We start from the raw sequence: 22,725 nt of genomic DNA on the forward strand, positions 1-22,725 counted from the left end.
ATTTTCCGGCGGTCGGTCCTGAAAATTGGCTGGAAAATATAATTTAAAGCTCCATACAAATATAGTATAATCTTCTAGTCGAGTTTATGGTAGTGTTTAGAGAGCTTCTAACAATATCCCGAACATTACCTATATATATATATATATATATTTCAAATGTCTTTTCATTTTTTGACAGGAATTATAAACTCGTATTTCTAATTTTTCACGCTTTCGTTTCGTTTTGATCTAGTTGAAATATTTTTATTGCGAAAATTTTTACAAGATCATGTAACTAAAGATCATATAAACTTGTATCTCATATCTTCAAGAAAAATGGAAATGGAAATAACGATCTTTCTATAAAATATAATAAACTTACAATGATCTTTAAGAACATTCGATAAAGGATGGGAGTCATTATAGCTTCAACTGTTTTGAAATGACTTTGACGTTTTATTATTTTTATTATTATTATTGTATTATTATTATTAGTAATTTAAATATCTCGATATACATCTATAGTACCTGAAAGTTTTTTTTGGCCTGAATTGAAGATCAAATTTTGGGTTCTGAAAGAACGTGTATAACACGCTATTTTTTAATTGAGAATTTTAGAATTTTTTTTTTCTTTGACATGTGCTTATATTGATCTCATGAGTTTAAATTAATCTTATCATAATTATCTTATCGTGTATATTCAACGAAGCGAGATCAACACAGAGAGAATAGTTCAGAATATATTTGAGAGTTGATCGAGATTTTTCTGAAGAAACTTTATTGTCGATCGTTGCCGAATAACCGTGTTGCCGTAAATTGTTGGAGACACTTGAAGAATCACGCGAGTGAAGTGTTGATTCGAAAGTGGTTCCTTGGTTTTTGTTTTTCGGCACATGTGTTAAACATCATATTGGTTTTTCTATTATAGTTTCTACTAATTTTTATGATGTTTTTTATTTTCTCAATTTGTTGAGAAAAGTAGGTTTTCATATATGTTTACTAGTTGGTTTTTGTAAACTGGTTTGTTTTTCTAGTGATCATTTTGCCATGAGGCACCGCACAAGTATTAATTACTTGCGCATAAATATTTGTGTTATTTATTTTATGTTTAATTATTCCACTGCACAAGTGTTTTTCGAAGTGTTGACAACACTGAAAATAACACTACCTCTGAAATTTTATATCTGATATTTCTGTAATTGAGACGTCAAACCCTTTCAAGTGGTATCAAAGCCCAACACTTGACGATACTAAGTGAGATTCTGGTTTTTGTGTTTGACAGAGTTTATTATAGAAATACCATATTCCGGAAATACTCAACGACCACCAACCTTGGATAGATCCAATTATGCTATTTGGAAAGTTAGGATGCGAGTCTACATCAAATCCATTGATGAAAAAGCTTGGCAACGAGTGCTACAAGGCTGGAGTCCACCCAGAAGAACTGATGGAGAAGGAGATTTTCTCCTCAAACCAGAAACAGATTGGAATGCTGAAGAAACAGCAGCTTCAAACATGAATAACAAAGCCCTTAATCCTATATTTACTTCTCTTGATTCTAACATGTTTGCACTGGTGACTAACTGTGTTTGTGCTAAACAGGCTTGGGAAAAACTTCAAATGCACTGTGAAGGATCTGAAAGTGTGCGTCGAACCAAAAGAAGGATTCTCACTACTCAGTTTGAAAATTTGAGAATGGAGGAAAGTGAGACAATTGATGAATATGAACGCTGCTTGAGGAAGATTGAAAATGAGGCAATCGATCTAGGAGATGCTATATCAAATGAACGCCTTGTAAGCAAAGTGCTGCGATCACTGCCCGAAAGATTTCAAATGAAAATATGCGCTATTGATGAATCTAAGGATACATCAATTCTGAGTTTGGATGAACTGATGAGTTCATTGCGAACGTATGAGTTAGATATGAATATGGGGAGAAAGGACAAAGATAAGTCTATTGCTCTACAAGTTTCTAACGACTCATACAATGATTTTGTTGATCTGACGCAGGAAGTAAATGAGTCTGACTTAGGAGATGACTCCATTGACTTGCTTACCAAACAATTTGGTAACTACTTAAAAAGGATGAGGGACTCAAAGAAATCTGGCCAGAAATCTAAAGCTCCAATCACTCCTGCTGTTGGAAGACCCTTAAGAATTGGTGGACCAGAACAGTGTTGGAACACGCGTTCTCTGATCACACGGATTTGATACCCGGAGCAGCGAAAGTTTTAAAATTTTATTTTTCGATATGGAACGATTCCATATCGTGGGTATCAAATCCAAACGATTAAAATCTTGCAAGTAAAAATAAAAATCACAATTAAATATTTTTACCTCTTCAAGCTAAGGCTTGATTATGGACTCCAACAGAATTTAATCTGCTCTTCTTGTAAATCCTGAAAACCGATGACTTGCTCGATCAATCTCCGGAATTAGGTCCACGAACAGAAAAAACTAAAACCTTATGATTGATTGCACTAGAAATCAATCAGATGTTTATCGAAGAGAATAAACAGATTTGATCTGTCAATTCAAAATGTAATTTTTCACAAAAATCACAGCCTGAATTATCTCAAAAAGGAGAAGAGAATTTTGAAAATTCCCTTAGAATATTATAAGTGATATTCGAAAATTTCAAGGATGGAATACATACAATTTTCGAACACTACACATATATTTATAGATAATTTCTAGACTAGATTAAGTTATAATTATATTAGGACTCTAACTCCTTAGAGCCCATAATCCATAACTTAAGCCCAACAAGCCAAGCCTGTTATTATAGAAATTAATATAAAATTCATCATGACTCCGATTGATAAACTGATTTCACCAATGTGCACAGAAACCATTTCTTCATCTTTTAAAGTCAAGATAATTTTTCTGAATCCGAATTCAGTGATTTCCAAAAATGCCCATCCATATGTCATTTTAGGAAATTTCACTCCCTTTAGTTAAGAAGTCCAACTTCTCTTTTATTAAATTTAACTCTTTAAAATTTAACTATCTCAACGGGGTTTAGTAATCCATTACTTGTGTGACCCTCAATGGTTCAGGGATACAGCTAGCCGTGGGCTCACAACTCCTTGTGACTCGAAACAACAATTTCCGACTTACCAATCGAATCATGGTAAGAGCGCCTAGCAACATCGCCCCATGATTCCCTAGGTATCACTAATAGTGCCTGCAAGAACCAGTATATTTTGGTTAGCGTACAGTACGGTCCCTTCATCCATATATCCCGATCGAATCAACAACCATTGGTGCATCGAGAGTCGTTCGAGATTCGATAACTATGCAATGCATCTTGAAGATCAAATAGTGACATCGCATGTGCTACTAGGAAACCGAGTAACCTAAAACACATCATGTACTCTGGCCAGAGATTCGTCACACTAATATCTCCTCAGATCGGATAGGATATCCACACTCGCAAGTATGTGGTGAATCCTTGACAACAAAGCATCGACTCCTATATGTGTTGTAACTGTACCCAATCCCGACACCTGATGACCCGAATAGAGTCGATAAACGAGTCAAAGTACAGTACTAGCATATAGAGTCTCAATGATGTTTCAAGTAGTAAGGACTAATGGTGTACAACCAAAACCGCGGACTTATCCACTAAAATAATAATAACCACTTGGAAAGTCCGAATAGGGTAGTTCGATCATTCATCATATGAATATCTATTTGCATGCTTTGAACATCTCCATGTCCATTATCAATGAAACGTGGTACTTGGCATCACAAATGCTAGTCTCAATCTCGAGCGATCCTTATCCTTATTAGCGGACGGCTTAATTGACTAGGAACTGTTTAGAATATACAGTGACTATAAGATGTGTTTCATAATAGTGATCTCTCTTTATTCACTATCTCATCTTACTTACACTATAGTATATTCAAGGTCTTTATCAAAACAACAATAGTATATCACAATATAACAATATGAAGAAAGACAAAGAAAATGCCATTAATTGAATGTAAATTATATTAAACAAAAATTGTTTATACATAGAGTCATAAAAGCCCTTAGCCACAAGTTGGCTAACCGGGCACCCACTCTTTCAATCTCCCACTTGCCCTAAATCCAACTAGTCATACTACGTAATCCAATTGCTTTGCGATGTTTGTCAAACAATGGTCCTGGCAAGGGCTTAGTAAGTGGATCAGCGATATTGTCTGTAGAGGCCACTCTCTCGACAGTGATGTCTCATCTTTCCACAATCTCCCGGATGATGTGGTATTTTCTCAGTACGTGTTTCGAACTATGATGAGACCTTGGTTCCTTTGCCTGAGCAACGACACCAGTGTTGTCGCAGTACACCAGAACTGGGCCAACAGCTTCAGGACTTACGCCCAACTCTTGGACGAAATTCCTCATCAAAACGGCCTCTTTAGCAGCCGCTGATGCTGCAATGTATTCTGCCTCAGTGGTGGAATCCGCTGTGGTGTCCTGCTTGGAACTTGTTAGAACCTAATGGGGGGGGATTTAGGTTATATTGGCAACTTTTGCAATTTAAAGCAATTATGCAAGTACGTAAGCGGAAGACTTAAAACAATCAAATATAAGTGCAGTAAATAAATGCGTAATGTAAATAAAGCAGTAAAAGGGATAAGAGATGTTTATGAAAGTTCGACGATAAATCGTCTACGTCTCCCCTTCTTGGTTAATATCGATTAATCAAAGTTCCACTAGCACTTCAACTCTTGGCCTTGATGGCTCCAAGGATAGCCGTACAACTCAACACGATCACCGCACCGATACAACTCAAACACTTGGCCTTAAGGGCTCCAAGGATAGCCTCAACACAATATACTTGGCTTCACACTCAAGTGTTTACAAAGATAGCACAACACACTTGGCTTCACACTCAAGTGTTTACAACAATAGCACAACCAACTCACAAACTATTTTTACAAACACTCTCAAATATTTGAATATATCACACACACACTTTGATAGAGAAGATAGCTTGCAAATGAGAGAAAAAATGAGTTGGGATATCTCCAAATGACCTTGGATGGCCTCTATTTATGGTTGGAAAAGATTTGAATCTAATTTGAGTGCATGGAGCATGTGTTGAGAAGTCAAGGAGTGACAAAAAGTGTTCGGCGCCGCTGCCTACTTTTTCCCAGCACTAAGCGGATTTTGTCGAAAAATTATATCTCACAATCTAACCGTTGGATTGATCTGAAATTTAAACCGAAACTTTAAAACATCTGGATCTGCATTATGAACGGTCAAGATTTTATTTGAACGAATCAATCATGCCCAGTATTTTTCGGAAGTCGCTTCATCATGTTTTCAAACTTGTTCTTTGCAACAAATTTGAAAAATTTATATCTCCCAATCCATCAGTTGGATTGATCTGAAATTTGGACAGAGGTTGTAAAACATCCCAAATATGAATTCGATTGGTGAAGATTTGATTTGGATTCGTCAATCATTCCCAGTTACTTTTTGAATTTGATTCTTCATCATTTGCTTCATGTTCTGCAGAAATAGGTACTGTGCAACCATTCTGGAAAAATCATAACTCCATATCTAGCCGTTGGATTGATATGAAATTTTGATATAAGTTTAAAAACATCCTGATCTTGATGTTGATTGGTGGAGATTTGATTTGGATATCTCAAGCACGTCCAGTAAATTTCATAATTTGATTCTTCATCCTTCGCTTTAAGTTCTGCATAAATAGGTACTGCACAACTTTTGTGGAAAAATCATAACTCCATATCTAGCCGTTGGATTGCTCTCAAATTTGGACAGTACATGTAAAACTTCCTCATAAGTATTATGACTGGTGAAGATTGGATTTCAATGCCTAGAAATGCCCAGTAATTTTCGAAAGTTGCTGCTCCATACTTTGGTTTCTTCTTGTCTTTTTCTTCATATCTCTTAACAATGTTCCATCCATTCAATGAGCAATACAAGACTTTATAAATACATGTATAGCTTCAAAATAGCTTCCAAGAATTTAATCATCAATAAATCTAATCTGTAAATCTCACTTTATATGGTTAGTAACAATTAACCGAGTTTTGTAATCATCAAAACATAATATTATGAGACTTGTTAATGCATTAAAAACATTAATCTCATAACACGAGATTTGTATGCGTTTAAGGCGTAACAGAACTCGTCCAAGAGACAGTACCGCCATTGAGCATGAATACAAATCCAGAGGTTGACTTCGAGTCATCCACGTCGCTTTGGAAGCTAGAGTCGGTATAGCCTTATAATTTCAATTCTCTTCCTCCATAAACCATGAATATATTCTTAGCCCTTCTCAAGTACTTAAGAATATCCTTCATGGCTTTTCAATGCATTTGACCGGGGTTGGCCTGATATCTGCTCGTAACACTCAGAGCAAAGGCTACATCCGGTCTGGTAGATATCATCCCATACATAATAACCTATGACTGACGCATATGGTATGTGTGTCATTTTCTCTATCTCTTCGTCAGTCTTGGGACACATAGACTTGGATAGAGAAACTCCATGACACATAGGTAGATGTCCTCTCTTGGACTCATCCATAGAAAACCTTTTCAATATGGTGTCGATGTAGGTTGCTTGAGTGAGTCCTATCATTCTCTTAGATCTATCTCTATAGATCAGTATCCCTACAATATAGGAGGCCTCACCCAAATTCTTCATCGAGAATCTACCTGATAACCATATCTTTGTTGACTGCAACATCCCTACGTCATTCCCAATGAGTAGGATGTCATCAACATAAAGCACTAAGAACGTCACCGCATCCTTAACTACTTTCTTGTACACGCACGGTTCCTCCGGATTTTTGATGAAACCAAAGTCCTTTATTATTTCCTCAAATTTCTGGTTCCAACTTCTTGATGCTTGTTTGAGACCATAAATTGATCTCTGAAGCTTGCATACCTTATGCTCGCTTCCCAGGGATGTAAATCCCTCGGGCTGCATCATATAGATTTTTTTCTTAATGTTTCCATTAAGAAATGCAGTCTTCACATCCATTTGCCATATCTCATAGTCATACCATGCTGCTATGACAATAAGGATTCTTATGGACTTGAACATTGCGACTGGTGAAAAGGTTTTATCATAGTCAACTCCTTGTCTTTGAGTATAACCTTTTGCTACCAATCGTGCCTTCTAGGTTAGTACCTTGCCATCAGGCCCAAGTTTTCTCTTGTAGATCCATTTACACCCTATTGGAACAATTCCATCGGGAGGATCTACTAAAGACCAAACTTGGTTTGTATGCATCGAGTCTATTTTCGACTGCATAGCATCAACCATAAATTCGAATCCACATCAGAAATTGCTTCCTTGAAGTTTCTTGGATCACATCCAATGTCGGGTTCACTTTGATCCCCTTCAAGAAGAAGACCATATCGAATAGGAGGTCTAGAAGTCCTCTCGGATCTGCTAGATGTAGGCGTGTCCATTGAAGGTTTTTGAGGTGTGGGATCGTTATTTTGTATCTCAGGTTCTTCTCGAATTTCTTCGAGTTCCATCATCTTGCCTTTTTTATCTAATAAAAACTCCTTCTCCATGAAGGTGACATTCCTTGAAACAAACACTTTTGTTTCAGTAGGATGATAGAAATAATATCCGATTGAATTCTTCGGATATCCTACAAAATAACATAAGGTGGATCGACTATCCAACTTATCTCCCACTGTCTGCTTCACGTAAGCAGGACATCCCCAAATCCTCAAGTACGAATACTTAGGAGCTTTGCCATTCCATAACTCGTATGGAGTTTTATTCACTGCTTTGGTGTGAACATTGTTCAACAACAATACCGCCGTTTCAAGTGCATAGCCCCAAAACGAAGGAGGGAGCTCAGTGAAGCTCATCATAGATCGAACCATGTCCAACAAAGTTCGATTGCGACGCTCCGAGACACCATTCAGCTGAGGTATCATGGAAGGAGTCCACTGAGAGAGAATCTCATTCTCTTTTAGATAGCTCAAAAACTCGGTACTTAAGTATTCTCCACCTCGATCCGATCGAAGTGCTTTAATACTTATACCTTGTTTGTTTTCTACTTCAGCCTTGAATTCTTTGAACTTTTCAAATGATTCAGACTTATATTTCATTAAATATAAATACCCATACCTAGAATAATCATCAGTAAAGGTAATGAAGTAGGTGTGACCAAATTTAGTACCGATACTAAATGGTCCACAAACATCTGTATGGATCAAATCCAACAGATTTTGACTACGCTTAGGCTTCCCTTTGAAAGGAGATTTAGTCATTTTTCCTTTTAGGCAGGACTTACAAGTAGGTAGAGAGTTAATATCAGACATATCAAACATGCCCTCTCCCACTAGCTTGTTCATCCTCCTTGAGGAAATATGACCTAGCCTAGCATGCCAAAGGTTTGCCGGGTTTTGACTATCGATTTTCCTTTTGTTTGTTGTTACCGGTTTATCAACATAATCAACTGGAACGTCTTTTAATTTTAAGTTATATAGATCGTTTTTAAATTGTCCATTTCAAATCAAACATTCATTCTTGTAAATATTGCAAATCCCATTCGCAAATTTTCAAGAAATATCTTCTCTATCAAGAATAAAAAAAGAAATAATGTTTTAATGAAATCTTGGTACAAATAAAAACATCTATCTCAAAATATAGCTTAAAATTGTTTTTGCAAAATTTAAACAAATGTTTTCCATAGCTTTTGGATTCAACTCTGGAACCATTCCCGAGGCTTAACTGGGTCTCACCCATCCTAAGCTTACGACTTCTTGTCATCATCTGCAACTCATTGCAAATGTGAGATCTACATCTGGTATCCAATACCCAAGAAATAGTATTAAGTGAAACATTTATGAAATATATCCTTTGTAGTTCGTAACTACTCGATATACATTCTTTGCAGTTGCGCTTACAGTAACCGGGTTTCTTGCAGTGATGGCAAACTTATTTAGACTTGTCCATCTATGCATGTAACATTTGACCTTGAGATCATGGTCCTACTATTTCTCTAGTTCGGCCAACCTTTCCGAAGTTACATCAGCCGGGGCTGTTTTCGGAGGAGCCTTTTCTAACACTTAGAAAATCTTTTTCGAGCTCAGGACAATCTTAACTTATGGAACCATTCCTTATAGTTTGCGCCAGAAAGTTTGTTTTGTTCGAGAATTGAAACATGTGGATTACGAAGATTCATCATAATGATATACTGAGATGAAACAGACAATAATCTATGATTGCTTAATTAATTTACTAAGACATAAAATATGGCGAGATTTAATTTTATGAATTTCACTCCCACTATTTTAACGATTTCACTACCCTTTAGTGAAAACGGGAAACTTGTTTCCTTAGTGGGAACATGGAGTCCAATTGACAAACTATAGTCCCGAATAATATCAGCCAACCATAATTTTCAAAAGGTAGAGCCCAATTGCTTCCAAAGCAATCCCCATGTTTTTACCTCATGTCCAATAAGGGCCCAATAATATGACGCCGTTTATTGTGACATGTCAAGATAACCCATCAATATTAAGTTGTGATGGACGGTCGCCATGTGGATCCCCAATAATATGAGCCAATACCATGGGAGTTCCACCCAACTTACAACATTTGTCGATCCAATGTACAGCTTTCCGACGAATGGCCCCCCCCCCCAATAATATGAGCCGAACCGTGCCCGCGGGTAGCATCTCATACATTGATCGTTGATGGAAGGTAGGAACAATTAAACAATATTTAAATTCCCTTTTGTTAATCTTGATATCAATTTTAAATCATATTTAAAATGAGTGATTTTTAATTTTGAAAAATTCGTCTCATCATTTAGTATTTGTATGCTTGCGGGATTCATACAATTTAGTCTAAATATGCATACAACAATAATATCATATATTATTTAAAGAATGATCCACCCCAATAACTAATCGACCCGTGGTTGCCAATCACGAGTCTAAGTCCAATCTTAGGTGATATGCAGGTATGCAATGCAATCCTATTACATTGAGCTTCCAATTGACATTTCTTCGGTCTTTATTGTCTGCTGGGCTCACCATTGTCTTCAAATCTTTATCTCCCACTACGTCTAATAAATTTACAATAAATTTCGATGACAAGTAGGGAATACATATTTAAGGGTAGGAACGAGCCATAAACCAGGCCCACTTTTTATTACAAATGACAATTCAAATTGGGCAATAAACCAAGCCCATTAATAAAACCCAACAACAATAAAACCAATTGTAAACAACCTAACATACACCTACAAATTTGGTCATGGCAATCGATCATCCTTTTATCCAATAATTAATTTAATAATTAAATAATTGGATAACATGCAATGACATCATAATTAAAAAAGATAAAATCAAATTTTATCTCATCCTTTCATAAGATCATATCTGATCATCAATTGTACCAAAATAATCAATTTTTATAAAATCTAATTTAACGGATAAAATTTATAAATTTTCCAAAAATTCAAATTTATCCAAAAATCAATTTTAAAAATTTCGGACTCCAACAATTTGATCCGACGCCTCGCGGAACAATCAAAAACAATTTTCGATCGGACCAAAAACAAAAATTTCAAAAATTTAAAATTCTGGAAAAATAAAAAAATTTAATTTTTCGGGCTGCCCGGGACGTTCCCGGGCAGCCTCGCCCCCACGTGGGGTGTAGGGCAGCCCCTTGGCTGCCCTAGGTAGCGATCTCGCTGCCCCTGGGCAGCAACGATTGCTGCCACGATTGCTGCCCTTTTGGGCAGCGATCTCTCTGCCCCTGGGCAGCAACGATTGTTGCCCTTGGGCAGTAATCTCGCTGCCCCGGGCAGCGACGATCGCTGCCCCGTTGCCCTGTTCAAATTTAATTTTTGTTTAAAATTTTTGTTTTGTTTTCCAAAAACCGAGGCTTAAAAATTTTGTACAATCGATTAATTTTAATCGTTTGATCAAAGAACAACCCGGCTCTGATACCACTGTTGGAACACGCATTCTCTGATCACACGAATGTGATACCTGGAGCAGCGGAAATTTTAAAATTTTTTTTTGTCGATATGGAACGATTCCATATCGTGGGTATCAAATCCAAACGATTAAAATCTTGCAAGTAAAAATAAAAATCACAATTAAATATTTTTACCTCTTCAAGCTAAGGCTTGATTATGGACTCCAACAGAATTTAAGCTGCTCTTCTTGTAAATCCCGGGAACCGATGACTTGCTCGATCAATCTCCGGAATTAGGTCCACGAACAGAAAAAACTAAAACCTTCTGATTGATTGCACTAAAAATCAATCAGATGTTTATCGAAGAGAATAAACAGATTTGAGCTGTCAATTCAGAATGTAATTTTTCACAAAAATCACAGCCTGAATTATCTCAAAAAGGAAAAGAGAATTTCGAAAATTCCCTTAGAATATTATAAGTGATTTTCGAAAATTTCAAGGATGGAATACATACAATTTTCGAACACTATACCTATATTTATAGATAATTTCTAGACTAGATTAAGTTATAATTATATTAGGACTCTAACTCCTTAGGGCCCATAATCCATAACTTAAGCCCAACAAGCCAAGCCTGTTATTATAGAAATTAATATAAAATTCATCATGACTCCGATTGATAAACTGATTTTACCAATGTGCACAGAAACCATTTTTGCATCTTTTAAAGTCAAGATAATTTTTCTGAATCCGAATTCAGTGATTTCCAAAAATGCCCATCCATATGTCATTTTAGGAAATTCCACTCCCTTTAGTTAAGAAGTTCAACTTCTCTTTCATTAAATTTAACTCTTTAAATATAACTATCTCAACGGGGTTTAGTAATCCATTACTTGTGTGACCCTCAATGGTTCAGGGATACAGCTAGCCGTGGGCTCACAACTCCTTGTGACTCGGAACAACAATTTCCGACTTACCCATCGAATCATGGAAAGAGCGCCTAGCAACATCGCCCCATGATTCCCTAGATATCACTGATAGTGCCTGCAAGAACCAGTAGATTTTGGTTAGCGTACAGTACGGTCCCTTCATCCATATATCCCGATCGAATCAACAACCATTGGTGCATCGAGAGTCGTTCGAGATTCGATAACTATGCAATGCATCTTGAAGATCAAATAGTGACATCGCATGTGCTACTAGGAAACCGAGTAACCTAAAACACATCATGTACTCTGGCCAGAGATTCGTCACACTAATATCTCCTCAGATCGCATAGGATATCCACACTCGCAAGTATGTGGTGAATCCTTGACAACAAAGCATCGAATCCTATATGTGTCGTAACTGTACCCAATCCCGATACCTGATGATTTCAATAGAGTCGGTAAACGAGTCAAAGTACAGTACTAGCATATAGAGTCTCAATGATGTTTCAAGTAGTAAGGACTAATGGTGTACAACCAAAACCGCGGACTTATCCACTAAAATAATAATAACCACTTGAAAAGTCCAAATAGGGTAGTTCGATCATTCATCATATGAATATCCATTTGCATGCTTTGAACATCTCCATGTCCATTATCAATGAAACGTGGTACTTGGCATCACAAATGCTAGTCTCAATCTCGAGCGATCCTTATCCTTATTAGCGGACGGCTCAATTGACTAGGAACTGTTTAGAATATACAGTGACTATAAGATGTGTTTCATAATAGTGATGTAGCGACCCTATCCGGATCCGCTACCTAATCAGAGTTAAGAGCATAATTAAACATGCATTAAATAAATCGCTGCGGAAGACTTAAATAAAAACAGACCGGCAGAATACAACCGGTTAAACCAATTCGATTTATACAACCAAATCGAATAAATAGCCTAAAGGCAAAACCTACAGCTAATCCTGCTGTCTTCACTGGTCACTGGCTACTCCAAGCTCCTGGTGCTCAATCCTGCACCTACACCTGCTCCGTCGAATGGGATGTCCAAATACACAGAAAAGACTGGACGTGAGCTCTAAGCTCAATACTAAAGAACTGGGTAAAACATACAAATATGATGCATGCAAATGATAGGGTATCCATATCTGGGATAACTGTATATAACTGCTCAGTAATGGCGCCTAGGACATGAGTGGTACAACCCGGGGAGCAAACCCTGTCGACACTGCTCATTCTTATAGGACGTGGACTGTATCCCCAGATGCTAATCACCCATGACCCGTCAGTTACTGGGCCCTAGACATCAACCGTCCAGACAGGGCTGAGCCGCCCTACATGGCTCATCTCACAAGATGGACATGCACAATATGATATGCACATGCTGCATAATATGACACACAAATGCAACATATAAGCATGCAAAACCCGCTGGCTATCTCAGTCTGTACTTGCGTACCTTACTACAGGCAGTCCTAGCAGTCCCGCTCTAGGTTCCAAGTCTATCATCAACTCTACAATGCAAATACCCATGCATCATTATTTAAGCTCTAAAAGCCTTAACTAAGCTATTGCATACTCCTAAATAATTTAAGGAGGCCATAGCTATACCTGCGTCCGTCGTCAGCCCGCTGATGACAATTGCCTCAAAACTTAGGCACATATTTGCCTCGACGTCGGGATCGCTATGCCACTTCCGAATTCCCAATAGGATGCCTAGAACTCCCTAGATCTAAGTTAGAAGGCCTAGGAATTGAGAGAGGAAAAGGAGAGGTTGAAAGAGTGGGTGCCCGGTTAGCCAACTTGTGGCTAAGGGCTTTTGTGACTCTATGTATAAACAATCTTTTGTTTAATATAATTTACACTTTTATAATGACATTGACTTTATCTTTCTTCATAATATTATATTATGATATACTATTGTTGTTTTGATAAAGACCTTGAATATACTATAGTGTATGTAAGATGTGGTAGCACATGGGGATGGCTATCATGAAACACATCTTATAGTCACTGTATATTCTAAACAGTTCCTAGTCAATTGAGCCGTCCGCAAATAAGGATAAGGATCGCTCAAGATTGAGACTAGCATTTGCGATGCCGAGTACCACGTTTCATTGGTATGGAACATAGACATGTTCAAAGCATGCAAATGGATATTCATATGATGAATGATCGAACTACCCTATTCGGACTTTCCAAGTGGTTATCACTTATCGAGTGGATAAAGTCCGCGGTTTTGGTTGTACACCATTAGTCCTTATTACTTGAAACATCATTGAGACTCTATATGCTAGTACTGTACTTTGACTCGTTTACCGACTCTATTGGGGTCATCAGGTATCGGGATTGGGTACAGTTACGACACATATAGGAGTAGATGCTTTGTTGTCAAGGATTCACCACATACTCGCGAGTGTGGATATCCTATGCGATCTGAGGAGATATTAGTGTGACGAATCTCTGGCCAGAGTAAATGATGTGTTTTAGGTTACTTGGTGTTCCTAGTAACACATGCGATATCACTAATAGATCTCCAAGATGTTATGCATAGTTATCGAATCTCGAATGACTCTTGATGCACCAATGGTTATTGATTCGATCGGGATATTTGGTTGAAGGGACCGTACTGTATGCTAACCAAAATCTACTGGTTCTTGCAGGCACTATCAGTAATACCTAGGGAATCATGGGGCGATGTTGCTAGGCGCTCTTACCATGATTCGATGGGTAAGTCGGAAATTGTTGTTCCGAGTCACAAGGAGTTGTGAGCCCACGGCTAGCTGTATTCCCGAACCATTGAGGGTTACACAAGTAATGGATTACTAAAACCCCGTAGAGATAGTTAAATTTAATGAAAGAGAAGTTGGACTTCTTAATTAAAAGGGAGTGAGATTTTCTAAAATGACATAGGGATGAGCATTTTTGGAAATCACTGAATTCGGATTCAGAAAAATTATCTTGACTTTAAAAGATGCAGAAATGGTTTCTGTGCACATTGGTGATACCAGTTTATCAATCGGAGTCACGATGAATTTTATATTAATTTCTAGAACAACGGGCTTGGCTTGTTGGACTAAGTTATGGATTGTGGGCCCTAAGGAGTTAGAGTCCTAATATAATTATAACTTAATCTAGTCTAGAAATTATCTATAAATATGTAAGCAGTGTTTGAAATTCATCAGAGAATTCAGTCTAGAAATTTCGAACACTACATATAATTTTCAAGAGGATTTTCGAAAATTCCTCTGTCCCTTTTGGAAAAAATTCGACTTGTGATTTTTTGAAAAATTACAAATCGAATTAACAGATCATATATGTTTATTCTCTACGTAAAACTTCTGATTGATTTCTAGTGCAGTCAATCAAAGGGTTTCTGTTTTTCATTCGTGGACCTAATTTCGGAGTTAGATCGTGACTGTCATCGGTTCCCAGGATTTACAAGAAGAGCAGATTAAATTCTGTTGGAGTCCACAATCAAGCCTTTGCTTGACGAGGTAAAAATTTAACTGTGTTTTATTTTTACTTGAACAAATTTAATCGTAAAGTTTTGATACCCATATATGGAATCGTTCCATATAATAAAATAAAATTTTTAAACTGCCGCTGTACCGGGTATCAATTCTTAATTGATCTGAACACGTTTTCCAATAGTGGCGTCAGAGACAGGTTGCTCAGATCAAACGATTAAATTAATCGATTGTACAAAATTTTAAGCCTCGATTTTTGAAACAAAACGAAAATTTTAAAATTGATTTTTAATGGACAAATCGGGCAGCGATCGTCGCTGTCCGAGGCAGCGATTGGATCGCTGCCCAGTGCAGCGCTGCCCATGGGCAGCGATCGTCGCTGCCCAAGGGGCAGCGACAGGCTGCCCTGCCCGAAATTGTCCCGGGCAGCCCGAAAAAATTATTTTTAATTTTTAATTAAAATTTTAATTTTTTTTTGAAATTCTAGTTTTGATCTGATCAAAAATTGTCTTTGATTGGTTCACGAGGCATCGGATCGAATTGTTCGAGTCCGAAAATTTTAAAATTGATTTTTGGATAAATTTGAATTTTTGGAAAATTTATAAATTTTATCCGTTAAATTAAATTTTATGAAATTAATTATTTTGGTACAATTGATGATAAGATATGATCTTATGGTTGGATAAGATAAAATATGATTTTATCTTTTAAATTATGATGCCTTTGCATGTTTATCCAATTATTTAATTATTGAATTAATTATTGGATAAAGGATGATCGATTGCCATGACCAATGTTTTAGGTGTATGTTAGATAATTTACATTTGTCTTATTGTTGTTGGATTTTATTAATGGGCTTGGTTTATAGCCCAATATGATTGTCATATGTAATAAAAGTGGACCTGGTTTATGGCCCGTTCCCACCCCTAAAAATGTATCCCATATTTGTCATCGAAATTTATTGTAAATTTATTAGACTTAGTGGGAGACAAAGATTTGAAGAAATGGTGGGCCCAGCAGACAATGAAGACCGAAGAAATGTAAATTGGAAGCTCAATGTAATAGAATTGCATTGCATACTTGCATATAACCTAGGATTGGACTTAGACTCGTGATTGGCAACCACGGGTCGATTAGTTAATGAGATCGATCATCCTTAAATAATATATGATATTATTGATGTATGCATGTTTAGACTAAATTGTATGAATCCCGCAAGCATACATAAATTGCATGATGAGACAAATTTTCAAAAATTAAAAATTCCTCATTTTAAATATGATTTAAAATTGATATCAAGATTAATAAAAAGGGAATTTAAATATTGTTTAAATATTCCTACCTTCCATCAACGATCAATGTATGAGATGCTACCCACGGATACGGTCCGGCTCATATTATTGGGGGGGCCCGTTCGTCGAAAAGCTGTACATTGGATCGACACATGTTGTAAGTTGGGTGGAACTCCCATGGGATTGGCTCATATTATTGGGGATCCACATGGCGACCGTCCATCACAAATTAATATTGATGGGTTATCTTGACATGTCACAATAAACGGCGTCATATTATTGGGCCCTTATTGGACATGAGGTAAAAAAAAACATGGGGGTTACTTTGGAAGTAATTGAGCTCTATCTTTTGAAAATTATGGTTGACTGATATTATTCGGGATCATGATTTGCCAATTGGACTCCAAGTTCTCACTAAGGAAAACAGTTTCCAGTTTTTACTAGAGGGTAGTGAAATCGTTAAAATAGTGGGAGTGTAATTCATAAAATTAAAATTCACCATATTTCATGTCTTAGTAAATTAATTAAACAATCATTGATTATTGTCTGTTTTCTTTTCAGTATACTATTACAATGACTTCTTGCAATCCACTATTTTCAATTCTCGAACAAAACAAATTGACTGGCGCAAACTATACGGAATGGTTCCGTAAGTTGAAATTATTCTTACTTCGAAAAAAGCTTTCTACGTGTTAGAGAAGCCGCCTCCGAAGGAAGCCCCGACTAATACAAGTCCGGAAGAGTTGGCCAAACTTGATTTATGGTGGGACCATGATATCAAAGCCAAATGCTACATGCAGGCTTCGATGTCTGATGAGCTTCAAAGGAGATTCGAGGATGCCGTGAATGCTGCTGACATTCACAAGAACCTCAAGGAACTCTTTGGAGCTCAGTCAAGGTCGGAGAGGTATGCCACCGTCAGAGAGCTCATGACGAGCCGCATGCGAGATGGGACTTTGGTCCGTGAGCATGGGGTGCGCATGATTGGGCTCATTGAAAAGTTGGTAACACTCGACTTGACTTTGGAGCATGAACTTAGCGCGGACTTGTTGCTTCTATCACTTCCTTCATAGTTTGACGGTTTTGTGATGAACTTCAATATGAACAAGATAGAGGCCACCCTTGAAGAGATGGTCAATATGCTTGTCACATATGAAGGCACACTAAAGAAGGATAAACCGGTACTCTTGGTTGGCTCCTCTTCTAACTCTAAGAAAGGACCAAGTGGAAAGGGTAAGAAACGTTCTGCCCCGCCCAAGAAGATTGTACCAAATAAGAAGGGAAAGGCCAAGGCTTCAATTGGGATAAAAGATGAAAACGTTTGCCATTACTGCAAGAAACCCGGTCATTGGAAACGTAACTGCAAGGAATACCTCGAACAGTTGCGAACTGCAAAGGGTATGTTTTACATTGAAATAAATGTTTCGCTTAATACTTCTTCTTGGGTATTGGATATCGGATGTGGATCTCACATTTGCAATGATTTGCAGGTGATGACAAGAAGTCGTAAGCTAAGGATGGGTGAGACCCAGCTAAGGCTCGGGAATGGTTCTAGAGTCGAAGCCAAAGCTATAGGAGACATTTATTTAGTTTTGCAGAACAATTTTAAGTTATTTTTGAGAGATGTTTTATATGTTTCGGATTTGGTCAAAAACATTATATCTATTTCTATGCTTGATAGAGATGGTTTTTCTTGCAATTTTGTGAATGAGATTTGCAATATTTACAAGAATGAATGTTTGATTGGAAATGGACAACTTGAAAACGATCTATATAGCTTAAAATTAAAAGAAATTCCAATTAATTATGTTGATAAACCGGTAACAACAATTAAAAGGAAAAACGATAGTCAAAACCTGGCAAACCTTTGGCATGCTAGGCTAGGTCATATTTCCTCAAGGAGGATGAACAAGCTAGTGGGAGAGGGCATGTATGATATGTCTGATATTAACTCTCTACCTACTTATGAGTCCTGCCTAAAGGGAAAAATGACTAAATCTCCTTTCAAAGGAAAACCTGAGCGTAGTCAAAATCTGTTGGATTTGATCCATACAGATGTTTGCGGTCCATTTAGGATTGGTACTAAATGTGGCAACACCTACTTCATTACCTTTACCGATGATCATTCTAGGTATGGGTATTTATATTTAATGAAATATAAGTCTGAAGCATTTGAAAGGTTCAAAAAATTCAAGGCTGAAGTAGAAAACAAACTAGGTAAAAGTATTAAGGCACTTCGATCGGATCGAGGTGGAGAATACTTAAATACCGAGTTTTTGAACTATCTAAAAGAGAATGGGATTCTCTCTCAGTGGACTCCTCCGATGACACCTCAGCTGAATGGTGTTTCGGAGCGTCGCAATAGAACTTTGTTGGACATGGTTCGATCCATGATGAGCTTCACTGAGCTCCCACCTTCATTTTGGGGCTACGCACTTGAAACAGCGGTATTGTTGTTAAACAACGTCCACACTAAAGCAGTAGATAAAACACCATACGAGTTATGGAATGACAAAGCTCCTAAGTATTCGTACTTGAGGATTTGGGGATGTCCTGCTTACGTGAAGCAGACAGTGGGAGATAAGTTGGATAGTCGATCCACCTTATGTTATTTTGTAGGGTATCTGAAGAATTCAATCGGATATTATTTCTATCATCATGCTGAAACAAAAGTGTTTGTTTCAAGGAATGCCACCTTCTTGGAGAAGGAGTTCTTATTGGATAAGAAAGGCAAGATGATGGAACTCGAAGAAATTCGAGAAGAACCCGAGATACAAAATAGCGATCCTACACCTCAAGAATCATCACAAGACACACCTATTACTAGGAGATCCGAGAGGACTTCTAGGCCTCCTATTAGATATGATCTTCTTTTTGAAGGGGATCAAAGTGAACCCGACATTGTATGTGATCCAAGAAACTTCAAGGAAGCAATTTCTGATGCGGATTCGAATTTATGACTTGAAGCTATGCAATCGGAAATAGACTCGATGCATTTTAACCAAGTTTGGTCTTTAGTAGATCCTCCCGATGGAATTGTTCCAATTGGGTGCAAATGGATCTACAAGAGAAAGCTTGGGCCTGATGGAAAGGTATTGACCTACAAGGCACGATTGGTGGCAAAAGGTTATACTCAAAGACAAGGAGTTAACTATGATGAAACCTTTTCACCAGTCGCAATGTTCAAGTCCATAAGAATTCTTATTGTCATAGCAGCATGGTATGACTATGAGATATGACAAATGGATGTAAAGACTGCATTTCTTAATGGAAACATTAAGGAAGAGATCTATATGATGCAGCCTGAGGGATACACATCCATGGGAAGCGAGCATAAGGTATGCAAGCTTCAGAGATCAATCTATGGTCTCAAACAAGCATCAAGAAGTTGGAACCAGAAATTTGATGAAACGATAAATGATTTTGGTTTTATCAAGAACCCGGAGGAACCATGCGTTTACAAAAAAGTAGTTAAGAATGCGGTAACATTCTTAGTACTTTATGTTGATGACATCCTACTCATGGGAAATGATGTAGGGATGTTGCAGTCAACAAAGATATGGTTATCAGGTAGATTCTTGATGAAGGATTTAGGTGAGACATCCTATATTCTAGGAATTCAGATCTATAGAGATAGATCTAAAAGAATGATAGGACTCACTCAATCAATCTACATCGACACCATATTGAAAATGTTTTCAATGGATGGGTCCAAGAGAGGACATCTACCTATGTGTTATGGAGTTTCTCTATCCAAGTCTATGTGTCCCAAGACTGACAAAGAGATAGAGAAGATGACACACGTGCCATATGCGTCAGCCATAGGTAGTATCATGTATGAGATGATATCTACCAGACCGGATGTGACCTATGCTCTGAGCGTCACGAGCAGATACCAAGCCAATCCCGGTCAAATGCATTGGAAAGCCGTGAAGGATATTCTTAAGTACTTGCGAAGGACTAAGAATTTATTCATGGTTTATGGAGGAAGAGAATTGAAGTTGGAAGGCTATACCGACTCTAGCTTCCAATGTGACGTGGATGACTCGAAATCAACCTCTGGATTTGTATTCGTGCTCAATGACGGTGCTATCTCTTGGAAGAGTTCCAAGCAGGACACCACAACGGATTCCACCACTGAGATAGAATACATTGCAGCATCAGCTGCTGCTAAAGAGGCGGTTTGGATAAGGAAATTCATCCAAGAGTTAGGTGTAATTCCTGAAGCTGTTGGTCCAGTCCCGGTGTACTGTGACAACACGGGTGCCGTTGTTTAGGCAAAGGAACCAAGGTCTCATCAGAAGTCCAAACACGTACTGAGGAAATACCACATCATCCGGGAGATCGTGGAAAGAGGAGACATCAGTGTCGAGAGAGTGGCCTCTACAGACAATATTGCTGATCCGCTTACTAAGCCCTTGCCAGGACCATTGTTTGACAAACATCGCGAAGAAATGGGATTGCGTAGTGTGACTAGTTGGCTTTAGGGCAAGTGGGAAATTGAAAGAGTGGGTGCCCGGTTAGCCAACTTGTGGCTAAGGGCTTTTGTGACTCTATGTATAAACAATATTTTGTTTAATATAATTTACACTTTTATAATGGCATTGACTTTATCTTTCTTCATAATGTTATATTATGATATACTATTGTTGTTTTGATAAAGACCTTGAATATACTATAGTGTATGTAAGATGTGGTAGCACATGGGGATGACTATCATGAAACACATCTTATAGTCACTGTATATTCTAAACAGTTCCTAGTCAATTGAGCCGTCCGCAAATAAAGATAAGGATCGCTCGAGATTGAGACTAGCATTTGCGATGTCGAGTACCACGTTTCATTGGTATGGAACATAGAGATGTTCAAAGCATGCAAATGGATATTCATATGATGAATGATCGAACTACCCTATTCGAACTTTCCAAGTGGTTATCACTTATCGAGTGGATAAAGTCCGCGGTTTTGGTTGTACACCATTAGTCCTTATTACCTGAAACATCATTGAGACTCTATATGCTAGTACTGTACTTTGACTCGTTTACCGACTCTATTGGGCTCATCAGGTGTCGGGATTGGGTACAGTTACGACACATATAGGAGTCGATGCTTTGTTGTCAAGGATTCACCACATACTCGCGAGTGTGGATATCCTATGCGATCTGAGGAGATATTAGTGTGACGAATCTCTGGCCCAAGTACATGATGTGTTTTAGGTTACTTGGTGTTCCTAGTAACACATGCGATGTCACTAATAGATCTCCAAGATGTTATGCATAGTTATCGAATCTCGAACGACTCTCGATGCACCAATGATTGTTGATTCGATTGGGATATTTGGTTGAAGGGACCGTACTGTACGCTAACCAAAATCTACTGGTTCTTGCAGGCACTATCAGTAATACCTAGGGAATCATGGGGCGATGTTGCTAGGCGCTCTTACCATGATTCGATGGGTAAGTCGGAAATTGTTGTTCCGAGTCACAAGGAGTTGTGAGCCCACAGCTAGCTGTATTCCTGAACCATTGAGGGTTACACAAGTAATGGATTACTAAAACCCCGTAGAGATAGTTAAATTTAATGAAAGAGAAGTTGGACTTCTTAATTAAAAGGGAGTGAGATTTCCTAAAATGACATAGGGATTGGTATTTTTGGAAATCACTGAATTCGGATTCAGAAAAATTATCTTGACTTTAAAAGTTGCAGAAATGGTTTCTGTGCACATTGGTGATATCAGTTTATCAATCGGAGTCACGATGAATTTTATATTAATTTCTAGAACAACGGGCTTGGCTTGTTGGACTAAGTTATGGATTGTGGGCCCTAAGGAGTTAGAGTCCTAATATAATTATAACTTAATCTAGTCTAGAAATTATCTATAAATATGTAAGCAGTGTTCGAAATTCATCAGAGAATTCAGTCTAGAAATTTCAAACATTACATATAATTTTCAAGAGGATTTTCGAAAATTCCTCTGTCCCTTTTGGAGAAAATTCGACTTGTGATTTTTTGAAAAATTACAAATCGAATTAACAGATCATATCTGTTTATTCTCTACGTAAAACTTCTGATTGATTTCTAGTGCAGTCAATCAGAGGGTTTCTGTTTTTCATTCGTGG

The 22,725-nt window shown here is 37.6% G+C and overlaps 1 protein-coding gene across 1 annotated transcript in view; it reads left to right on the forward strand.

Annotated features, from left to right (window-relative positions):
* Nucleotides 1–1,347: 1,347 nt before the first annotated feature.
* LOC140888549 (uncharacterized) overlaps nt 1,348–22,725 on the forward strand; it is a 29,086-nt gene continuing 7,708 nt past the window's right edge. The window contains exon 1 of the mRNA XM_073296240.1: nt 1,348–2,140. Coding sequence (XP_073152341.1) covers nt 1,348–2,140 — 793 coding nt within the window. The remainder of the gene's footprint in view (nt 2,141–22,725) is intronic.

Source organism: Henckelia pumila, chromosome 3 (genome assembly GCF_033568475.1).
Source record: "Henckelia pumila isolate YLH828 chromosome 3, ASM3356847v2, whole genome shotgun sequence".
Lineage (NCBI taxonomy): Eukaryota > Viridiplantae > Streptophyta > Magnoliopsida > Lamiales > Gesneriaceae > Henckelia > Henckelia pumila.